Source organism: Danio aesculapii, chromosome 25, assembly GCF_903798145.1.
Source record: "Danio aesculapii chromosome 25, fDanAes4.1, whole genome shotgun sequence".
Classification (NCBI taxonomy): Eukaryota; Metazoa; Chordata; class Actinopteri; order Cypriniformes; family Danionidae; genus Danio; species Danio aesculapii.
The window spans coordinates 7,356,792-7,382,391 of record NC_079459.1 but is presented as its reverse complement, the minus strand read 5'-3'; the positions used below and the strand labels follow the sequence as shown (position 1 = coordinate 7,382,391).

General features: G+C 32.8%; 1 protein-coding gene across 1 annotated transcript in view; it reads right to left on the bottom strand.

Annotated features, from left to right (window-relative positions):
- The window catches only part of gse1a (Gse1 coiled-coil protein a), an 85,954-nt gene that overhangs the window by 49,720 nt on the left and 10,634 nt on the right, over positions 1-25,600 (bottom strand). The window contains exon 2 of the mRNA XM_056452328.1: positions 11,251-11,439. Coding sequence (XP_056308303.1) covers positions 11,251-11,437 — 187 coding nt within the window. The 5' untranslated portion in view covers positions 11,438-11,439. The remainder of the gene's footprint in view (positions 1-11,250; positions 11,440-25,600) is intronic.

The following is a 25,600-nucleotide window of genomic DNA, read 5'->3' as shown; positions in this document are numbered from 1 at the left end:
GGATGGATGGATGGATGGATGGATGGATAATTGATAGATGAATAGATGGATGGTAGATGGATGGATGGATGGAAGGATGGATAGATGGATAGATATCTAGCAAGTGAAGTGAAAAAAAGGAGCCCTGAGGGACGTCAGTATTTGTTTCATAATAAGCATGAACTTTTGAGAAATGACTAGAAGAAAGGAGATGAAAATGTCAATTGGAAGAGCCAGGATGAAAGAGCATAAAAAATAATTATATAAATAATTTTGCATGTTTATTTTACCTTTTACTTTTTTTATTGCATATACAGTTTGGTCCATAAATATTTGGACATCAAAACAATTCTAACATTTTTGGCTCTATAAACCAACGCAACGGATTTGAAATTAAACAAACAAGATGTGCTTTAACTGCAGACTGTCAGCTTTAATTTGAGGGTGTTTACATCTAAATCAGGAGAACGCTGTAGGAATTACAACAATTTGCATATGCGCCTCCCACTTGTTATGGGACCAAAAGTATTCAAAAGCAACCAAAGAGTTTTTGAAGGGAAAGAAGTAGAATGTTATGCAATGGCCAAGTCAGTCACCTGATCTGAATCCGACTGAGCATGCATTTCACTTGCTGAAGACAAAACTAAAGAGAAAATGCTCCAAGAACAAGCAGGAACTGAAGACAGTTGCTGTTGAGGCCTGGCAGAGCACCACTAGGAATGAAACCCAGCGTCTGGTGATGTCTATGCGTTCCAGGTTGTAATATACTGCAAAGGATTTGCAACCAAGTATTACAACTTGAAAGTTTGATTTAGGATTATTCATCTGTCCAATTACTTTTGGACCCCTAACAAGTGGGAGGCACATATGCAAACGATTGTAATTCCTACAACGTTCACCTGATTTGGACGTCAAAACCCTCAAATTAAAGCTGACAGTCTGCAGTTAAAGCACATCTTTTCATTTCAATTTCATCTTGTTCATTTCATTTCAAATTGATTGTGTTGGTGTACATGTTTACTTTCCAGCCGCAACCCAACACTGGGAAACACTCATACACTCTTGCATTCACACACATACACTACGGACAATTTAGCTTACCCAATTCACCTATACCGCATATGTTTGGACTGTAAGGGGAAACCGGACCACCCAAAGGAAACCCACGCGAACACAGGGAGAACTCCATACAGAAATGCCAACTGACCCAGGCAGGGCTCCAATCAGTGACCTTCTTGCTTTGAGGTAATTGTGCTACCCACTCAGCCACTGTGACACCATAATTCAAACAAAGTGGTAAAAAAAAAAAATCTAAAAATCAACAACAAAGCAAATTAACAGGAAACAGGAAAAAATCTCTAAAAAAGTTGTTTTTTTAATATAAAAAATAATTACTGTAATTTGTCATTGATCATAGGATACCTTAAATAATTTTAATTTTACAGAGTTTTGAATGTAATTTAAAATAACTAATTATTTACCTGTAAATTACCTGTTACTGATAATTACAGGTAATTTCCTGTATTTAAAAAAATGATTGCAGTTGCACTTTAACAATGTAATACCTAAAATTTAATTAAAATTGTTACGGATATAGTTTGTAATTTTACACTTTGGAATCTAATACTGTAAAAATGCTGTTTAATCATTATAACTATATAGAAATTCCCTGTGTAAAAACCCCCAAAAAGGACTGTAAACCAACCTTAACAATGTAAATTAAATCAAGCTTTTTATTTACAGATATTGTGAATAATTTTACAGCATTTACTACATGTAATAGGAAATAACATAAAAATTTTTACAGCTATTTTCTGTTCCAATTACATGCAGCAAATAGTATTATTATACAATTAATTAAAATTCTAATTTAAAATTAAAGTCAATTTTGTATTGTATTTATTTTTTATATACACTCACTGGCCACTTTATTAGGTACACCTGCCCAACTGCTTGTTAACGCAAATTATTAATCAGTCAATCACATGGCAGCAACTCAATGCATTCAGGCATGTAGACATGTTTAAGACGATCTGCTGCAGTTCAAACTGAGCATCAGAATAGGGAAGAAAGGGGATTTAAGTGAAACCTTGAGGCGGATAGGCTACAGCAGCAGAAGACCACACCGGGTGCCACTTCAGTCAGCTAAGAACAAAAAAATGAGGCTACAATTGACACAGGCTCACCAAAATTGGACAACAGAAGACTGGAAAAACGTTGCCTGGTCTAGACTTCTGCTAAGACCTTGAAATGGTAGAGTCAGAATTTGGCGTTAATAACATGAAAGCATGGATCCATCCTGCCTCGTATCAACGGTTCAGGCTGGTGGTGGTGGTGTAATGGTGTTAGGAATATTTTCATGGCACACTTTGGGCTTATTAGTACCAATTAAGCATTGTGTTAATGCCACACCTACCTGAGTATTGTTGCTGACCATATCCATCCCTTTATGACCACAGTGTACCATCTTCTGATGGCTACTTCCAGCAAGATAACGTGCCATGTCATAAAGCAGAATCATCTGGTGAATCAATCAGACTGGTTTCTTGAACATGAGTTCACTGTACTCAGATGGCCTCCACAGTCACCAGATCTCAATCCAACAGAGCACCTTTGGGACGTAGTGGAACGGGAGATTCGCATCAGCAACTGCATGGTGCTATCAAGTCAATATGGACCAAAATTTCTGAGGAATATTTCCAGTATCTTGTTGAATCTATGCCACAAAGGATTAAGACAGTTGTGAAGGCAAAAAGCAATCCGGTACTAGTAAGGTGTACCTAATAAAGTGGCCGTTGACTGTAGTTGCTAGTTTATCTGTTGGTAGGTGATTATTTATCAAATATTAGGTTTAATAAATATTAACAATCATTTACAAATATTAATATATAAATTAATTAATTAAATTAAAATAAAATACATTTTTGTTTTCTTGTTTTTTTCTTGTGTTTGTTTTACAGTACAGGTACTATAGTTGTTAGGGTATCTGTGGCAGTTGCTAAGTGATCGTTTACCAAATATTAACTTCTGATCCACAGGCCTGACCCAAATCACTCCAGCAGTGTAAGTTCAGACATTTCTAAGTACATTTGAGCTACAACATTTCCCAATATTGCCTCGATCATAAACTAACCATAAATATACTAACAGTGTCTCTTCCCTTTATATAAAGCACTTAGTATTAATCGTCAGTGCTTTATTATAGCAGTAGTAGTATAGTAGTATAGCTGAGAAAGTCAAAGCCAGCAAAACACAAAAGAGTAAAGCGGTAGAGTATTGAGTCGTTATCAGCTCTCCGACAGACATGAACGCTCAGAGGACGCCTGACCTACTTTACTCTTTTGTGTTCGCTGTCTTATATAGATACTGCTTTTTAGCGCCAATGGGCTTTTTCTCTGTGCTTGTGTGGTTTGGAGCATTGTGTAGGTTTCGCTTTTAATAAGGAAAGTCATTTCTCACATGTAGACGCAGCAATCGAAACCACAATAAATGCTCATTGTGGAGGAGATCATGTACAGTGTGTTGTTCATTATGACAAACCTTGATCTGATTGTACATTATCAGGCTTATTATATGTCTACAGTTGCCATTTAGATTATATAATGCATAGATGTGAGCTATTTAGAAGAGTTTAAAATGATGGTTCGTTAACTTTGAATTTTGTTAAATGGAAGAAAAAAGTCATAGGAGTTTAGAGTCGCTTGGGTGTAAGGAAATGGGGATTTAGATGTTTGGGTGTTTTTTTGACAAAAAAGTTGAAGTTTTGAAGGTGACAACAACAAAAGAACAAAACTGTTTACAAAACAACAAAGATACAAATCAGACAGAAAACAGAACAGAAACACAAAACACAACATCAAAAGCATAAATAAATGAATAAATAATTAAATTAATAAATAAATAAACAAAAAAAATAAATGTAAAAATAAATAAATGTAAAAATAAATAAATGTAAAATTAAATAAATGTAAAAATAAATAAATGTAAAAATAAATAAATTTAAAAATAAATACATGTAAAAATAAATAAATAAATAAATAAATAAATGTAAAAAAAATAAATGAAAATAAATAAATGTGAAAATAAATAAATGTAAAAATAAATAAATGTAAAAATAAATAAATAAATAAATAAATGTAAGAATAAATAAATAAATAAATAAATAAATAAATAAATGTAAAAATAAATAAATGTAAAATTAAATAAATGTAAAAATAAATAAATGTAAAAATAAATAAATGTAAAATTAAATAAATGTAAAAATAAATAAATGTTTAAATAAATAAATTTAAAAATAAATACATGTAAAAATAAATAAATAAATAAATGTAAAAAAATAAATGTGAAAATAAATAAATGTAAAAATAAATAAATAAATGTAAAAATAAATAAATAAATAAATGTAAAAATAAATAAATGTAAAAATAAATAAATAAATAAATAAATGTAAAAATAAATAAATAAATAAATGTAAAAACAAATAAATGTAAAAACAAATAAATGTAAAAATAAATAAATAAATAAATAAATGTAAAAATAAATAAATAAATAAATAAATGTAAAAACAAATAAATGTAAAAACAAATAAATGTAAAAATAAATAAATAAATAAATGTAAAAATAAATAAATAAATAAATGTAAAAACAAATAAATGTAAAAACAAATAAATGTAAAAATAAATAAATAAATAAATGTAAAAACAAATAAATGTAAAAACAAATACATGTAAAAATAAATAAATAAATAAATACATGTAAAAATAAATAAATAAATAAATGTAAAAACAAATAAATGTAAAAACAAATAAATGTAAAAACAAATAAATGTAAAAATAAATAAATAAATAAATAAATAAATAAATAAATAAATAAATAAATAATGAAGGGTAAAATCCAAACCTTACAAAACAAATAACACTAAAATTAATAGTGAGCATGCAAAACCTACAAAATAGCCTAAGTAAAAAACAACAATACACAACACAAACAGAATGTGGAAAAGCCCAGAAACCCAGAAATAAAAAGTAACAATAAAAATACGAAACAATTGACGGCTCGGTAACTTTGAATTTTGTTCAACCGAAAAAAGAAAGTCCTAAGAGTTTAGAATCGCTTGGGTGTAAGGAAATGAGGATTTAGATTTTTGGGTTGTTTGGGTGTTTTTCTAACAGCAAAGTTGAAGTTTTATTCTATATAGAATAAAAAAAGTTGTGATAAAAGTGACAACAACAAAAGAACAAAACTGTTTACAGAAAACAAAGATACAAATCAGACAGAAAACAGAACAGAAATACAAAATACAACATCGAAAGCATAATTAAATGAGTAAGTAAACAAACAAATAAACAAATAAATAATTAACGAAGGGTAAAATCCAAACCTCACAAAACAAATAAGCCAAAAGTGAGCATGCAAAACTTACAAAATAAATAGCCTAAGTAAAAAAACAACAAAACACAACACAAACAGAATGTGGAAAAAACAGAAACCCAGAAATAAAAAGCAACAATAAAAATACAAAACACACAACAAACGACAAAAACGACAACTTTGAATTTTGTTCAACCGAAGAAAGAAAGTCCTAAGAGGTCCCTATGAGAGACTCGCTTTGTTTTAGAAAAAAATAAGAAACAAATCAGACAGAAAACAGAACAGAAATCCAAATTAAAACATTGGAAGAAAACATAGAAAGTAAAGTAAATAAAGTAAGTAAATAAGTAAGTAAATAAAGAATTAAATAAATAAAAGGGTCAAATGCGAACCAAACAAAACAAATAAGAATAACAAAACAAAAAGTGAACATACAAAATTAAATAAATAAATAGGGGTGGCACGGTGGCGCTATGGGTAGCATGATAATCTAACAGCAAAAAGGTCGCTGGTTCGAGACCCGGCTGGGACAGTTAGCATTTCTGTTTGGAGTTTGCATGTTCTCCCGGTGTTCGCATGGGTTTCCTAGAGGTGCTCCGGTTCCCCCCACAAGTCCAAAGACATGAGCTACAGGTGAATTGAATAAACTAAATTGGCCGTAGTGTATGAGTGTGTGAATGAGAGTGTATGGGTGTTTCACAGTACTGCGTTGCAGCTGGAATGGCATCCGCTGCGTAAAACATATGCTGGAGGAGTTGCCTGTTCAAAGGACTAAGCTTAAGGAAAAAAAATATGAATAAAATAAATAAATAACAAAGGGTAAAATCCAAACCTCACAAAACAAATAATAGCAAAGCTAAAAGTGAACATGCAAAACCTACTAAATAAATAGCCTAAGTTTAAAAATAAAACCTACAATATACAACACAAACAGAAGAAACAAAGGAAATCTGGAAAAAATTAGAAACCCAGAACTAAGCAACAATAAAAAAAAACTAAAACTACATTTTATCACCACATTTCTAAACATAATAGTTTTAATAACTCCTCTCTAATAACTGATTTATTTTTTCTTTGCCATGAAGACAGTAAATAATATTTGACTAGATATTTTTCAAGACACTTCTATACAGCTTAAAGTGACATTTAAAGGCTTAACTAGGTTAATTAACTGGGGTAACTAGGCAGGTTAGGGTAATTAGGCAAGTTATTGTATAATGATGGTTTGTTCTGTAGACAGTCGGGAAAATATTTAGCTTAAAGGGGCTAATCATTTTGACCTTAAAATTATTATTTTTTTAAATAAGAGCTGCTTTTATTCTAGCCGAAATAAAACAAATAAGTTAACTTTCTCCAGAAGAAAATACATTATCAAACATACTGTGAGAATTGTCTTGCTCTGTTAAACATCATTTGGGAAATATTTAAAAAAGAAAAAATAAATCAAAAGGGGACTAATAATTCTGACTTCAACTGTATATATATATATATATATATATATATATTTACTTTTATATATTATATATATTTATATATATTTATATATATATTTACTTTTATTCATAACTACCAAACAAATATTCGGCAACACAAGCAACAAAATAGTCCCTTTATTAATCTGGGGTCGCCACAACGGAATGAACAGCCAACTTAACCAGCATATGTTTTACTTAGCGAATGCCCTTCCAGCCGCAACCCAACACTGGGAAACACCCACACCCTCTTGCACACACTCACATACACTACGGCCGATTTAGCTTACCCATTTCACCTATACCGCATGTCTTTTGACTTGTGGGGGAAACCAGAGCACCCAGGGAAAACCTACGTGGACATGGGGAGAACATGCAAACTCCACACAGAAATGCCAACTGACCCAGTCGGGGCTCGAAACAGCAACCTTATTGCTGCGAGGCGATTGTGCTACCGACTGCACCACTTGGTTCAATTCAATTCAATTCATCTTTATTTCTTTAGCGCTTCTACAATGTAGATTGAGTCAAAGCAGCTGATCATAGAAGTTCTAGTAAGTTGAAACTGTGTCAGTATAGTTTTCAGAGTTTGGGTTCAGTTCAGTGTGGTTTAATTTTCACTGCTGAAAGTTCAAACACTGAAGAGCAAATCCATCGATGCGCAGCTCTACAAGCCCCAAACCAAGCAAGCCAGTGGCGACAGCAGCAAGGAACCAAACTTCACCAACTGACGAAAGTGAAAGAAAGAAAAAAAACCTAGAGAGAATCCAGGCTCTGTTAGGCATTTCTCTTCTGGCTAAACTTCTTGTGCAGAGCTGCAGTCTAGGCGCCGGAGGCTGGAGAACGCTGGACGTCCATCGTGGAGAACTGCAGGTGTGAGTAGGTCAGCGGCGGATGTACAGGCTGGCCCACAGGATGGTTGTGTGTGTCTGTGTGTCTGCATGTTTTTGTGTGTATGTGTCCGTGCATGGGTGTGTATCTGTGCGTGCGTGTGTTTTGTGTGTGTGTATTTGTGCTGTCGGTCTGTGTGTGTGTGTGTGTGTGTGTGTGTGTGCGTGTGTGTGTCCATGCATTGGTGTGAAGGCTTGTGTGCTTGTGTGCTTGTGTGTAAAGTATTTTGCGTGTTTGTGTGTGTGGGTCTGTGTGTCTGCGTGTCCATGCATGGGTGTGTATGTGTGTGTGTATGTGTTTGTGTGTCTGTCTGCATATATTTGTGTGTGTGTCTCCATGCTTGGATGTGTATGTGCGTGTGTATGTGCATGTGTGTCCATGCATGTGTGTCCATGCATGGGTGTGTGTGTGCGTGTGTGTGTGTGTGTGTGTGTGTGTGTGTGTGTGTGTGTGTGTGTGTGTGTGGAGAAAGATGTCAGTTATGTACTCTTACAAGAGCACACACATTATTGACAGAAGTGCGCAAGTACACATTCAGAGAAGTACAAACACACACACACACACACACACACACACACACACACATACTAAAAGCCTCAAAGCCACCAAAGCCTTAAACAAAAGACAGCTTTTCCAAACAGGCTTAGCAATCTGAGCCCGTGCATCGACTGTCATTGAATTACAGCAGTCAAAGGGTGTATGAACGCACAAAAATGACAGGCGCAATACACACTCTGTGATCATCTCAGCAGTAAAAAGACACTTAGAGAAGTGCCACGGACATTACTGGCACACAAGCTCTTAAACAATCAATACAATCCCTTTCTCTCCATCTCAAAGCTTCAGAGAGAAGCAGATAATGATCGTGTCGATAAACACACGGTATGATCACTCAAGATGACGCTTGTTAAAATATGCTGCTTTTCTCCGTCAACACAATACTACTCTACTTCTTGCTGTTCAATTGCGTAAAATTTTCTGACCGACAAAGATTTTTTCTCCATTAGTAGAATAAAATGTAGTCAGAGCACTTGATATTGTATGCAGTGTGGATTATCTGAGTGTTTGTGTGTGATTGTTTATTTATTTTTTATGTTACATTTTTTTTTACGATAAATGTTTCTAAAAAGCAAGAGAAAACTTAAAACACGAAAAAGGAAAGTTAAACAAATGCAAAAAAAATTAAACTAGACAAACAATTACAAATGTAAAACACTTGAAACTGCAAAAATAGAAATAAACAAGAACAAAACAAAAAACTAGAATAAAAACGGAAATAAACAAAAACTCAAATAAAAAATAAACAAAACAATTCGAATAAAAACGGAAATAAATAAAAACTCAAATAAAAAAATAAACAAAAAAACTCAAATAAAAAAAATAAATAAAAACTCAAATAAAAACAGAAATAAACAAAAACTCAAATAAAAAATAAACAAAAAACTAGAATAAAAACGGAAATAAACAAAAACTCAAATAAAAAATAAACAAAAAACTAGAATAAAAACGGAAATAAACAAAAACTCAAATAAAAAATAAACAAAAAATTTTGAATAAAAACAGAAATAAACAAAAACTCAAATAAAAAATAAACAAAAAACTTGAATAAAAACAGAAATAAACAAAAATTCAAAAAAAAACTTGAATAAAAACGGAAATAAACAAAAACTCAAATAAAAAATAAACAAAAAAATTCAAATAAATACAGAAATAAACAAAAACTCAAATAAAAAATAAACAAAAAAACTTGAATAAAAACGAAAATAAACAAAAGAAAAACAAACAGCGCAACAAAATAGAAATGCGATTCTAAAAGCTACAATTAACCGTAGTGTACATGTATGTATGTGAATGAGAGTGTATGGGTGTTTCCCAGTGATGGATTGCATCCGGAAGGGAATCCACTGAGTAAAACATTATGCTAGATAAGTTGGCGGTTCATTCCGCTGTGGCGACCCCATATTAATAAAGCGACTAAACCGAAAAAAAACTGAATGAATGAATTATTGGTGATTAGATGAGTTCGGCCCGATTTGGTAACATTACTTCGACAACTTTCAAAATTAAGACCTGTTTAAAATGATTTAGGACCTACAGCACAATATTTTTTGTGAATTCAATACTTTTTAAGACCCCGCGGAAACCCTGTAAAACGGAAAAAAATAAACAAAAGATTAAAAAATAAACATATGTCAAAGATATACACAATTTAAAATGAGAAACCAGTAAAAGAGAAGTGTAAAAACTACTAAACTATTTATAAAAAACAATCAAAATACAAATAAAACAGCGTAACAAAAGAACACAAAAAGAAATCGTGAAAAGAACAAAAAGATGTGTGATATTGTGATTGTGTCATTATCAGAGTTTTGTGTGTGTGTGTGTGTGTGTGTGTGTGTGTTCATTTTTTGTTTTGGCGTTGACAACAACAATTACACAGACAGATGGGCAGCTAAATGTTGTGCCAGCCATCTGAAATGCTGCAAACCCATATGCAAATATTATTCAAATCTATTCACAATTTGTTGACAGAAACCACCGCCCACACACACACACACACATTTACACACACATACACTGAGTAAAGAATGCCTGTCTATGATGTTACACACGCTACATATGGATGTCTGCTTGTTTACATTTTGCATTAAAAGACTTACTGCAAATAGACACTAATGGTAACTAAGCTACAGTGCATATTATACCAGTTGACATACAAGTAGTGGGTTTTGTTAAATCAAATAAACAATAAAATATTAAAAAAAAACAAAACCAAAAGCATAACAAAAGCAAAAGACAACAGAAATAAAAGCACAAAAGTTAAATTAAACAATTCAAAATGACTAAATAGCAAAAATCACAAACTAAATAGCAAAAATCACAAACAAAAACACCTGAAACAAAGCTTCAAAACAAACTAAACAAGAAAAGAAAATGAAAAAAGGAGAAAAGCAACAAAATTAAAACAACAAAGTATTCAAATAAAAATAAAAGAAATAAACAAATGTAAAAACAAACAACAAAACAAAAAATCAAAGCAAAATGGAAAACAAAACAGCGCAACAGAACAGAAATGCTTCGACATGTCTGGCTAGTTTTCGAAGAGCGCAATAGATGCAAAATAGACGCACAATTAAAAAACATACAAAAAAATAATAATTCAAATAAAGTATAAATAAAGTATAAAAATAAAAATAACAATAATAATAAACAAACAAACAAAAAAGGTCTCTTTAGTTTAATAGTTTAATTTCTAAACGTTCGAATCACACAATATCTGCAGAAACTCATGTCTGGACCAAGCCCCTCCCCCAGAGAATCGTCAGTCTATAGCGATTGATGATTGGCTTCTGTACTAGAAGGCAGGGCTTCATTCGCCATATTGACCGTTACACTTTTCCCCATTCAAAACAATACGGGTGACAAGACTTGTGTGTTCTATTGTCTTTGATAATGATCGCATAAAAAAAACTCATGCAGAGAGGTAAGGAGGAGTATTTAGAGTGCAAGTGTTAAAGGGTTAAAGCTCAACACTGACCTCTGGGCTCTTCAGCCTGTTTGGCCAGTTTTCGGAGGGCTGCAGCGAAGCCGGATTGAGATGCGGGACTCCCGCTGGCAGCCATTGACCCGCTGATGGGTGAAGGAGTGAGTGGACTCACAGTGGCCATAGTGCACGGAGCCGCAGAGATCATTCCCAATGACGGAGACTTTGGCTCCAGGCTCATTCCTGCAGACAGAAAGAAAAGAGAGACATTTATCATTGCTGTTTACATTCATTACATCAGGACTGGATGAGAAAGACACGTTCCTGTTTACAATTGTTGTGTTAAAGAGATAAAGAGAGCTATACTGGATGTGTTTGGATTGTGGGGGAAACCGGAGCACCCGGAGGTAACCCACGCCAACACAGGGAGAACATGCAAACTCTATAAAGAAATGCCAACTGGCCCCTTGCTGTGAGGCGACAGTGCTAACCACTGAGCCACTGTGGCCCTCTGAGTAAATCCAATGAATCTTTTTTTTTTCCAGGGTACTACGGATGTCAATGGGTGCTTTTTTCCAAAATTCTTCAAAATATCAGGTTTTGTGTTCATAAATGAAATTCATAAACGTTTCGAACCATAGACTTCTGGAGTTTAGAGGTTTACAGGGTAAGAAAATAGTAAAAAAAATGTTATTTTTTTGTGTAAACTATGTATTTAATGTGTCACTTTTGTCCTCCTATGATTTCATGTTGATAAATATCATAAATATCAAAATAAGAAAAAAGTACAAAACACAAAATCACAAATCAGACAGAAAAACAGAACAAAAAAACTGCAAAATAGCAAAATAAACATTCATAAAAATAAAATCGGAAACAAAGAACAAAATCAAACAAATAAATATATAAATCAAATGAAAACTTAGAGTAAAATGCTAAAGTCGCAAAACAAACAAGAATAAAAACATTAACATGCATAAACTGCAAAAAAAAAAGTAAATATATAAATAAAAATAGAATACAGTGATCAAACCAAACATAAAAGAAAAAGTGGGACAAAAAAAGATTGAACAAACAAACACATACATTACAAAACAAATACAAAACCAAACAGAAATGTAAAGTTTAAATTCTAAAAAAACAAACAAGCAAGCAAAAAGAAAACAGAAACTGTGAACATCCGAAAAAAATAAAATTAGTATGCAAACAGAAAAACACATAAAAAATAAACAATCATGCAGTTATCATGAAACAAACAAGAAAAAAAAATGACAAATAAAAAGCAAAACTAAGCACAAATTAAAATCAGAATAGTTACACACAAATAGAAAAAACTAAAGATGAACAAACACAGACATTGCAAAACAAATACAAAAAGCAAAACCAAACAGAAGCAAAAAAACAAAACAATTTCAAAGAAAATAAAAACGAACAGAAATGTAACATTTAAATTCTGAAAAACAACAAACAACAAGCAAACGGAAAAACTAAACAGAAACTGTAAACAACCAAAATAAGTAAAAACTACACAAAATCAAGAAGAAGAAAAACTAAACAAAAGAAGAACAAAAGCAAAACCAAACAGAAGCAAAAAAAACAAAACAATTTCAAAGAAAATAAAAAAAAAAACAGAAATGCAAAATTTAAATTCTAAAAACAACAAACAACAAGCAAACGGAAAAACTAAACAGAAACTGTAAGCATCCGAAGAAAAAACTGCAAAAAATCAAAACAACAACCGATAATCACAAAACAAAAAAAGAGCAAAAAAAAAAAACTGAATGCAAAAGAACACATATATGAAAAAAATATAATCAAGTTCACAGCTTTCGCAAAACAAACAAGAAAACAACCAGCGAAATGACAAATAAAAAGCAGAACTAAACATAAATTACAATGAGATAAGATAAACACAAATCTAAAATAAATAAGAAAAAAAAACAGAAGCAAAAAACAAAACCATTTCAAAGAAAATAATAAACAAACAGAAATGCAAAATTTGAATTCTAAAAAAACAACAAACAAGCAAACTAATAGAAAAAGTCAACAGAAACTGTAAACAACCAAAATAATAAAAAAAAATATTAAAAAAATAAAAACAACAAACGATAATCACAAATCAACAAAGAACAAACAAAACCGAAAAGAATGCAAAAACACGTATAAAAAACAAACAAATATCTAAAAAAATAAACAAACAAGAAAACAACCAGAAAACAACCAGCAAAATGACAAATAAAAAGCAGAACTAAACACTAATTACAATGAGAAAAAAAGATAAACACAAAAATCTGAAAACAAATAAGAAAAAAACAAACAACAACAACTAAAACAAACAAGAAACAAAAAGCAGCAACAACCTACAGTAAATACAAAAACAAAACACAAAATATGATTTAAATAATTTCAACAGAAACATAATAAAACAGGGGCGGCAAGATGGCTCAGTGGTTAGCACTGTCGCCTAACAGCAAGAAGGTCGCTGGTTTGGGTCCCGGTTTGACATGCGCTATATAGGTGAATTTAATAAACTAAACTGGTCTTAGTGTATGAGTGTGTGTTTGAATGATGAGTGTATGGGTGTTTCCCAGTACTGGTTTGCAGCTGGAAGGGCATCCGCTGCGTAAAACATACGTTGGATAAGTTGGCGGTTCATTCCGCTGTGGCGACCCCTGATAAATAAGGGACTAAGCCGAAGGAAATAGAAGAAATAAATGAATGAACAAGCAAAACACACAAAAATTACAATAAAATACAAAAATAACCTTTAATTGGACTGAACTAAACAGGTAAACAACACTCCTGTTAATTACTTTTTTTGATTTGATTTGATTTTATTTCATTTGCCTTCATTTTGATTTGGATTTATTTATTTTCTAACAGAAATATCATACATAAAATATCACTAACAAAAAAAATCAATTTCAACATGGTCGAAAATGGAGTGGGATGAAGCACCAGCTTATTATTTTCTCTCCCCATTACCACATACATCATTCGCCTATTACTTAAACTTGTTTCTTCTTTTATTTATCTCTTCTTTGTACATGAGACATATTTTATCCTTTTGGCATCTTTGACAAATTATATGTTTGATTCCATTTGTACCTTTACATTTTGTAACATAGACAAAAAAATAAAAAATAAAATAAATAAATAAATAAATAAATAAATAAATAAATAAATAAATAAATAAATAAATAAATAAATAAATAAACATAGTACTGCAAATAGTATATTTTTATAATTATAATAATATTGTATGATAATAAAACCAACATCACTACTTGCTATACACTTTAATAAACATATACACTTATTTAACAACACACTTTACATGCCAATTTGCACATAACAGCTGCACATATAACGTTGTATATAGTAATAAACATGTACATACACTTGTCAATCTTTATATTTGCACTCACTACTTACTTCTATTTTTTTTATATATATATATTTATTATCTGTTTTTTGTCCTGTCTCTGTTATCCTGTTGCACTGTAAAAGCTCTGTCACCAAAACAAATTTCTCGTATGTGTGAACATACCTGGCAATAAAGCTCTTTCTGATTCTGATTCTGAAATAGCCATTAATTAAAATTTCATCTTACCTTTCTAATTTGATCCTTTTTCAATCACCTTCATCATCATATTCCTTTAATAATATATATGTTTATCCAACTTTTTAAATTGATTATTATCCTGACATTGTTTGAGAGTCTGATCTAGAGTGTTCCATAATTTTACACCATAGACAGACATACAAACTTTTTCAAGTTGTCCTTGTTTTCAACCTCCTAAAATTTTGTTCTTCTCTCAGACTTTATAATTCTATCAAATCACTCATTTTATTTCCTCCTCGCATGCTTGGGATAAACGATGAAGTTTCTCTCGCTCTCTCTCTTTTTCTCTCTGTGTGTGTATGCAAAACAGGTTCTGTTAAAATTAAAACATAAAAGGAGGGCTCGCTAACGATGAATTGCACAAACCGATAACCACATTTATTTGCATGTGACGTCTGCTATGATTTAAGACTAACATTAACCGTTCTGGAGCCGATCCAAGAAAACCTTATCAGCAATTCAAGTGTGGCCAAGTCAGAAAATGATTTTGCGTATTCAGAAAAAGTATTCAGTACAACAGAAAATAATGTATTTGAGAGCGCCAGCAATATTAAAAGAGCTGGAAAACAAAAGATCCAACATATACAAACTGTTAACAAATCATTTCAGTTGAATCATATGAACTTTTCTGATCATCTCAACTTACATCAGTCAAACTGACTAAAATAATAAGGTAAACTTTGAATACCTTAAAAAGTGTATTTGAAACCTGATTAACTTATTAGGTTAAGTTAAAGCTACATTAAAATATTTGTTTGCTTGACTTTTTGTCAGTAATGTTTTTACAGTGTAGAAAGGCTACTGCTGATATGTAGGTTTGAGAAATAGATGAAAAAATAATAAAAGCTTTTGTGTATTTCCTTCCTACACTTAAAATAATCAAGAATAAAAAAATTAAATGTGTATATTTTAGGTGGCACGGTGGCTCAGTGTAATGTAATGTAATGTAATGTGTATTTATATAGCGCATTAATTGTGTATGGCCATACACCCAAAGTGCTTCACAATCATGAAAGGGGTCTCTCCACACTACCACCAGTGTGCAGCATCCACCTGGATGATGCGACGGCAGCCACATGACAACGACGCCAACTATGAAAACTATTGGTGGACTGAAGAGACAGTGACAGAGCCAATTCGGTGGATGGGGACTATTGGGAGGCCATGATCGTAAGGGCCGATTAAAGGACTTTAGCCAGGGCATCGGGGTTACTCCCCTGCTCTTTTACGAGAAGTGCCATGGGATTTTTTTTAATTACCACAGAGAGTTAGGACCTCGGTTAAACGTCTCATCCGAAAGATGGCACCCACTGCACAGTATAGTATCACCTTCACTTTTAATGGGGCAATGGGACTCTCACAGACCCCAGGTTGAGCGCCCCTGCTGGCCTCTCTAACACCAACAGCAACCTAGTTTTCCCATGTGGTCTCCCATCAAGGTACTGACCAGGCTCAGCCCAGCTTAGCTTCAGTGAGTAACCGCTCTTGGGCTGCAGGGTGATATGGCTGTGGCTTAGTGGTTAGCACTATCACCTCACAGCAAGAAGGTCGCTGGTTCGTGTCCCGGCTGGATCAGTTGGCATTTCTATGTGGAGTTTGGATGTTCTCCCCTTAGTGGCGTTGGTTTCCCCTCGGTGGGTTTCATCCTCAAGTCCAAAGACATGCACTATAGGTGAATTGAACAAACTAAATTGGCCATAGTGTATGTGTGTGAATGAGTGTGTATGGATGTTTCCCAGAACAACCCAGCTGCAAGGGCATCCTCTGTATAAAACAAATGCTGAAATAGGTCGCGGTTCATTCCACTGTGGCGACCCTTGATGAGTAAAGGGACTAAGCTGGAGGAAAATGAATGAATTTGTATATTTTAGCATCACTGAAATACTGTGATAAATAAAAAAAAAATAAATAAAAGTTTTATTTTGGTATTTATTAATAAACTTTGTTTGCTAGGGACGATATGAAACACAAGACAGACTTTCATACAATCACTCCATATCTCTAGAAAAAACTTTGCTTGCTTCTAAATGTGCCTCACACAGGTGATTGGGCTTGACAAACAACCCGTTTCTCTCCATATGCACGGGACACTTTCAAGTTCATCTTACAAGAACTCAGTAAGGAAAAGAAAGATTAGCTGTGAATACACCACATACTCATGTAGCACTACTTGATTTCTTTAACTTTAAATATCTCTTTTGCACAATATCGCACTTTAATGCATCCTCAGGGAAGGTTATTAATTTATTCTTCCTGTATGAATTTGTTTTACTTTAATAGCACCAGTAGACAATGCTTTATATATATATATATTTATTTATTTATTTATTTATTTATTTATTTATTTATTTATATTTTTATAAATAAATTTATATTTATTTATATATATATATATATATATATATATATATATATATATATATATATATATATATATATATACATATATATATATATACACATACAGTTGTGAATAGTTATTAGCCCCCCTTTTGAATTTTTTTCTTTTTTAAATATTTCCCAAATGATGTTTAACAGAGCAACGAATTTTCACAGTATGTCTGATAATGTTTTTTTCTTTTAGAGAAAGTCTTATTTGTTTTATTTTAGCTAGCATGAAAGCAGTTGTTTTTTACATTTTAAGGTCAAAATTAATAGCCCCTTTAAGCTTTATATTTTTTCGACAGAACAAACCATCGCTTTACAATGACTTGCCTAATTACCCTAACCTGCCTTTAAATGTCACTTTAAGCTGTAAAGAAGTGTCTTGAAAAATATCTAGTAAAATATTACTTACTGTCATCATGGCAAAGATAAAATAAATCAGTTATTAGAGATGAGTTATTAAAACTACTTTGTTTAGAAATGTGCTGAAAAAATCTTCTCTCTGTTAAACAGAAATTGGAGAAAAAAAATTCAGGAGGACTAATAATTCTGACTTCAACAGATGGGGGGGGGGGGGGGGAGTCGTGGAAGAAAGTGAAAGTGAACAGCGGTCGGGGGAGTAGGGCAGTAGGGGGATCAGTAAAATGAGGTGCCGAATCATATTTCAGAGGTGCTGGCACAAATTGGGCCCTGCATGCATATTTATATATATATATATATATATATATATATATATATAAATCAGTTATTAGACATATATACAGGGCTTGACGTTAACTTTTTTGATCACCAGCCACTGTGGCTAGTAGATTTCCAACGTTACTAGCCACTTGACATTTTCACTAGCCACACTTTTGTTGTTTGGAAAATATGTTTCATATTAAAAAGTTTGACTTTTACTTGCTAAAATTACTTGATTTAGATGTTGTATTATGTCCACATACCTCCTCATCCATTTCACTTTTTGCGTGTTGCGTATGAGCTTGCTTACTGTGCATGCTTAACAGAGCAAGGAATTTTTCACAGTATTTCCTATAATATTTTTTCTTCCAGAAAAAAGTTTCCATTTTTTAAAACGTTTTAAGGTCAATATTATTAGCCCCGATTGGCTACAGAACAAACCATTTGTTATGCAATGGCCTGCCTAGTTTACCGAATTAACCTTGTTAAGCATTTAAATGTCACTTTAAGCTGAATACTAGAATCTTGAAAAATATTTAGTAAACTTTAATGTACTGTCATCATGACAAAGATAAAAGAAATCAGTTATTAGAAATGAGATATTAAAACTATTATGTTTAGAAACGTTTTTTTTTTTATCTGACTTTAACTGTATGTCTGTACATGTGGTAGAATTGACTTTGATTGTGTTCTCAGATTTAGCTAGAAATGTTTGTGGGTAAAACATCCGTCTAATAGCAGACTTAATTTCAGGACTAATTCCAACACTTACTTTTTTTTTACAATGAAAGTGAAAATTTCGCATCTTTCCAAACAACATGCTCTACGACTTCCTTCCTTTGTGTGTGTATCTCTGTCTCTCTAACACCTCCGGCTATCAGTCACTGCCAGCGTTTGGAGCAGAAAACAAACAAAAGCCTGCTTTATCTTGATAAACTCTGCCTCACCCTTGGCCTTGTGCTGAACCGAGCAGAACAATTAATAATGAACTCAGGGCAGTTAGAAGAGCTGGCAGAGCATCATCTGCCATCAGCCACAACTTCATTACCACTTAATGGAGCTTCACGCATCCAAACACGCGGAGCCAGAGAACATAATATGGCCTGTAGTTCGGCTGAACAGATTAATCTCATTACTCTTAAAGTGCACTATAATTCAGGCATAATGTAAAACGTCATGTGAATTATGTTCACTTTATATATTAGCAGTCAAACTACGGCTGCACAATATATTGTTTCAGAATCAATATCACAATGTATACATCCACTAGTCACATTGCAGAGTTCAATTTCTGTACCTGAATATGATTTGACTATACCCTGAAAACCTTAAAGCACTGTTTATTTCACTTTTTGGTTTGCTCTATTGCATTTATCTATGCTTGTAATTTGTTTATTACATTTCATGCATGATTAATTGCCCTAGAAAATCATCCCAATCAATCTAAAATTGTATATATGTATATATTTGTAAATTGTATATATATTGCAATGTATATATATATATATATATATATATATATATATATATATATATATATATATATATATATATATATATATATATATATATATATATATATATATATATATATATATATATATGTATATATATCGATATATATATATATATATATATATATATATATGTATATATATCGATATATATATATATATATATATATATATATATATATATATATATATATATATATATATATATATATATATATATATATATATATATATATATATATATATATATATATATATATATATACACACACAGTTGAAGTCTGAATTATTAGCCCCTCTGAATTATTATCCCCCTGTTTATTTTTTCCCCCAATTTCTGTTTAACGGAGAGAAGACTTTCAACACATTTCTAAACAAAATAGTTTTAATAACTCATCTCTAATAACTGATTTATTTTATCTTTGCCATGATGACAGTAAATAATATTTTACTAGATCATTTTAAAGACACTTCTATACAGCTTAAAGTGACATTTAAAGGCTTAACTAGGTTAATTAGGTTAACTAGGCAAGTTAGGGTAATTAGGCAAGTTACTGCATGTTTTTTATAAAACTAAAGACTGCTTTTATTCTAGCCGAAATAAAACAAATAAGACTTTCTCTAGAAGAAAAAACATTATCAGACATACTGTGAAAATTTCCTTGCTCTGTTAAACATCATTTGGGAAATATTTAAAAATGAAAAATAATTCAAGGGTGGCAAAGCAAAGCAAAAACAACAACAACAACAGCAACAAAAGCAAGAAAATAGTAATAATGGATGGCTTCTGTGGGCTTTGGCAAACAAATGAAAAAGAAATAAACAAATAAACAATAAACAAATGCACAAAACAACTTTAAAAAAACTGTGCATTGAAAATAAAACACCTGGACGTGGAAGGTTTGCTTATACGCTGTAAAAAATTTAATGACGAAAAAGTCAAGACAGTAAATATTTTTATGTTGCTTTAACTTATTTTAATAAGTTAATCAGGTTTCAACTAAATCTTTTCAATTATGCAAAGTTTAACTTCATATTTTCAGTCAGTTTGATGTAAGTTGAGATGATTAAAAAAGTAAATTTGATTTCTAAAAAAATAATTTTTACAGTCTAAAAGTATGTGGAAAGCATATGGAAAGTGCGAGACCCGTTGCTTCCTTCACCATTTTCAATGTGCTTCTATGCTAGTCACATGACCAGCAGTGAACTCGCACCATTCTGAAAAGTTGTGTTGTTTTCAACCAGCTGTGCCTGGAAAACATGAGTGTGTCAAGCCACATATGAACCATTAGCACGTCACTCCCTATTTGCGCACAAGCAGCGTGCATCCATTGGAAAAACGAACTTGCGTGCAGAAAAGATGCTAAGAGAAATGTGAACGCCCCCTAAAGCTTTCGTTGTGAAGTAAAAAATTTGAATGTACTGTCTCTTACGCCCTATTCACACAGGGCGTCAGCGCCAGCACTTCCTATTCACTTTGAAAGGGTGACGTCAAGCAATGCTGAAATGAATTGTGTATCCACCTGTGCCGCTAGCATTGCTAGCTGCAGAAGTTGGGAGTTTCTCAACTTTTCAAGTGCCAACGGACTCGTCAGTCAATCAGATTTTATCCAAGTACCCCAGCTCAGACAGGCGGCGATTGCAGACTTATTTCATTGGCTGACGCTGCTGACGATTGCGTCAGCTCCAAATTCAGACACACTCTCCACCAAGTCCTGAAAAAATTAGGATATTGCGATATTTTATTTTTCTGATTTTAGTTTCACAAGATGAATATAGCTCTAATTGATGGTTTTCTAGAGAGTCTTATAGTATTCTGGTACAGAAATTAAATAATCATAATGATAAAAATATATATATATCTTAATTTGCTTTGTCTTTTTTCTAGTCAAAATATCTCAAATTCTTAGATCATGTAAAATATTGTTTTGTTTTTGCCTTTAGAAGAAATAAGTCCAAAAGTTCTTCCTTTTTTTCATTTCCTTTCCAATGGGGTAAGTAAAATAATCTTGTTTTTGCTTTGAAATGTAGATATCTGGACTAGAAACATGACAACAATTCAAAATAAGAAAAATATTTTTTAGTTATTATTCTTTGTATGGTTAATAAAATACAATAAATTTTGTTACACCTCCAAACATCATCATTTTTTGTACCTAAAAGCTTTAAACTCTCCTCAAATGCTTAGTCACAGTCCTAAAAAACCTGAAAATGATAAACTTTCACTCTATTATGGTTAGCTTAGCAGTGACTTTACAAATCGCACGTATTCTGTAGCTCCTGGTGAGCTATAATTCAGACTCAACATTGCAGATCTTACTATGTGACTATTGCAGATGCACACATTGCGATATCGATGGTGAAACAATATATTGTGTAGCCTTGTAATATATATATATATATATATATATATATATATATATATATATATATATATATATATATATCTATATATATATATATATATATATATATATATATATATATATATATATATAAAATGGCCTTCAAAGATCATAAAAACAATAAAACAAAGTAAATGAAAATGCAAAGTTGACCAATAAAAATTTAGAGAATGCAATATGGTATGGTTAAAAGAATGAAGAACATCTTTATAGTGCATTATGGAAATAGGCCTCATAAAAGTGCTAACCATAATCCTAAAGCATAGGTGAATAAACAGCTGAGGCACCGTATGCTCTCTGCCATAAAGCGAATGGTCGTTTCCGCCCTTCCCCAATCCTATTAACTGCTTATCAATCAAATCATCATATCATGTGCTCCTGAAGCCCAGCTGTCTCCTTCGCTCATGTGTGCGCTACAAACAGCCCTCTTGTCTTTATCTGCCTCTTGACAAACAGTCTCAATCAGTCAGATAGCGAACTCAACCCCGTCTGCACGCCTCTGCCTCCTGGACAGTGTGAATCCCAGATAACAGAGAGCCTCTGGTCGCTGTGTAAATGAGAAAAGCCGCAGGTATCTTCCAAAATACAGCCAGACTGGGAGAAAAATCCATCCCCACACACGAGCAGAGAAAGAGAGATCTATACGCTGTAGTGTTAAGGAGTGGGAGAGCGATAGCATTTATTTTCTCTATAGGATCCCTTAAAGGATTAGCTTCCTCAAAAACTACATTTTTGTCATCCTTTAATCATCCTCACATCGTCCCAAAACTGTGAGAATTCAACATTTTGTAAAGCACGAAAAAAGATGTTTTGCAGAATGTCCAAGCTGCTCTTTTATGGTAAAATAAATGGGAATTACTGTATGACTGTGACGTTGGGTTCACGCCAAGCATGGAAATAAGGTATTATTATTATTAGTAAGTTACAAACAAAGTCAATGCAGATGCGTGAATTAAAGGCGAATTATTGTTAGGCAGCGCAAACAACTCCTAACAGTTATTCGCCTCTATTCACGCATCTGAATAGAGTGGAGGAACTATGACGTCAATTTGTTTGCAAAAACCCAGAAGCGAGTTAGCATTTTAGCCGGTTCCCTCCTCCCAAAGTCAATGTTTTTTTGTTTTTTTTTCCATAATATTTTTATTTTCGTTTTCAGTTTGTACACATTGAAATACAACATTTTACAAACATTTTTACAACAATAATCTTCTCTCCATTAAACAGAATTTGGGGAAAAATGGGGGGCTAATAATTCAGGGGGGCTAATAATTCTGACTTCAGCTGTATTTAACTAGAGTTTGCTTGTTTTGACACTTTATTTAAAATATGTGGTTAAGAAATAACTGAATTTTAACTTTAATTGGGCAAGTAAAAAAAATCCACTGGTTATTTCAGAAAATCATTAGCCCTGTGAAAGTCTGAAATTTCATTGATAATGGTCTTAAAAAGGTCCTAAAAAGTCTTTGACGTGGTAAAACCTGCAGAAACCCTGTTTTTACCCAGACACTTAAAAAGAATATATTTTAGAGCAGTAATCACAATACCGTGAAACCGTGATATTTTTATCCAAGGTTATCATACCGTCAAAATCTTATCAGCTTATGCCTAGTTTGGAATCGGATGTTTAATTGGATACTGTCGCCACTGGCTTTGAACTCTCAGTAGTGATTTTTAAACCACACTGATCTGAGCTAAACTGAACTGAACTTAAACACTGAAAACTGAACTACACTGTTCCTATTTACTATGACTATGAAGCTACTTTGACACAATCTACACTGAAAAAAAATATTCAAAGATGATTCCTTGGATTTACTCAATTTTTTTTACGTTAAGTGGTTGTAAACAATTTATTTGGGCTGAATTTAAACAAACAAATCAAGTTGAACATTGCTCAATTTAATTTGTTTGTTTAAATTCAACACAAATAAATTGTTTGCAACAGTTTTGCATGCAACACTTTTTTCAGTGTACATTGTAAAAGCGCTATACAAATAAAGGTGAATTGAATTGATTGTTTTATGAGATTATTTAAATTTTTTGTGATTATTTTGCGTTTAAATAATTGTGACTTTTTGTTGATTTTGCGTTGTATTCAGCGATCGCGGAATCGCGAAAAACTAGGGGGTCTGCTTAATGAATGAGTTAATTAGTCATCTGGCATGCTTAACAAAATATTCCACACTATTACATGCCTGTGCACACACAAACACACACCAACCTCAAATCTTTGAGCTTTAACCCCACAACTTTGTGTATGATCATATATACAAAACACACAAAGAATACAGCCCAAAAAAATCATCAGCTGGACAAGAATGAATGGCCGATAGCTCTTTAAAAGCAAGCAATGTGAAGAGCTCCTCTCTCGCAAAGATGAAATCCTGCTGTGCTGTTTTTCCCAGAGGCTTTTGCTGTGGTTGGAGTCAGCAAAAACAGTCCCACAGTCCTCTGCTCCCCACTGGCTCTCTAATAAGCTTGTTCATTAGACAGTACAGCCAATGCAAATTGACCCAGCCCTTGTCGACATGACCGCCTCATGTAAATTCAATGGGAGAAACAGCAGGGATAAAAGACTGGGTGATGGATGATGTGTCAGAGCGCTTTGTTGGGCACAAATGAACACACTCGCACACATACATGTCCATAATGATGACAGACAAGCATTGATGCATGGGCGACTACAGAGATCCGCTACCCTCGGCATTCATTAAGACTAGATAAAGCACCTCGCATGCACCTGCCTTCTGCTCATTAACCCCACTGTGTGTATGTGTGCGTGTTTCACTGACAGCATTAAAGATGGATGAGGACTAAGTCGGCGCTGATACTTCCAGAGAGAAATGCACTAATTGCTTTTGACTATGATAGAGATTGATATCTAGAGAGGGTATAGATCACAAAGGGCTCGAAAGCTGAAGGCCTTTACACCGAAACTCCAGGTGCCATAACCGAAGCCCAATCGCTAGCCCTGAATGCCCTTGATTAACTTTGTATTGATTTTTCTCTATCTGTCTGTAGTAATTTACACTCTTCTGTGCAACCTGTTGATCTCAAAGCTGACGGAGCGTATTTAGAATCGTATTTTCTGGGGATAACAAGTCTTCTCAGGTTACCGTGAAAGGCTCACTGTGTTCTCACCGCCCCCAAACCACTGGTGTCCCACAAGGTTCGGTAATTAGCCCCTTAAACTTGTTTTTAAACTAGATCACACTGTACCAGCTTTCAGTGGTGTAGCTTCTCTAATCAAGGCAACTCCGACCACACTTGACAGCTCATCTTTCATCTTCTTTTTGGTCTTATAATCTTGCTATAATATGTCTGATTACCTCTCTGATAATGATCTTGAGGTCAAGACTAGGTTGCTCTTTGTCCCAGTTAAGCACTTTCCCACGGTCATAGTCTTTATCTCAGGTGTTGATCTCGCTGTCGTCCCCTCCAGGTGCGATAAACATTTGACGAAACCAAATTTAAAAGAAAAACGGTGTGACTAATCGGGTTGCTGTTTAATTTTTGTAACTTGCTCTGTCTCTCAAGCAAAAATGGCAATTTAGGACACAAGGAAAGTAAAAATTTTACTAAATAAAAGTGGCTGCTCTTTTTATTTAGTGAAATCCAGGATCTTGATTGATTTTCTGTACTACGAGACTATGGAAGATCTTATATGTTTTGAAACGATTTAGTGTTATAAAGGGGCTTTTGTGTAAATTATGTTTGCAAATATTAGAGGTTGATTGTATAATGTATATTCAAGAGTTCACACGTAAGCTAATGCTTTATACTACTTGCAGGTT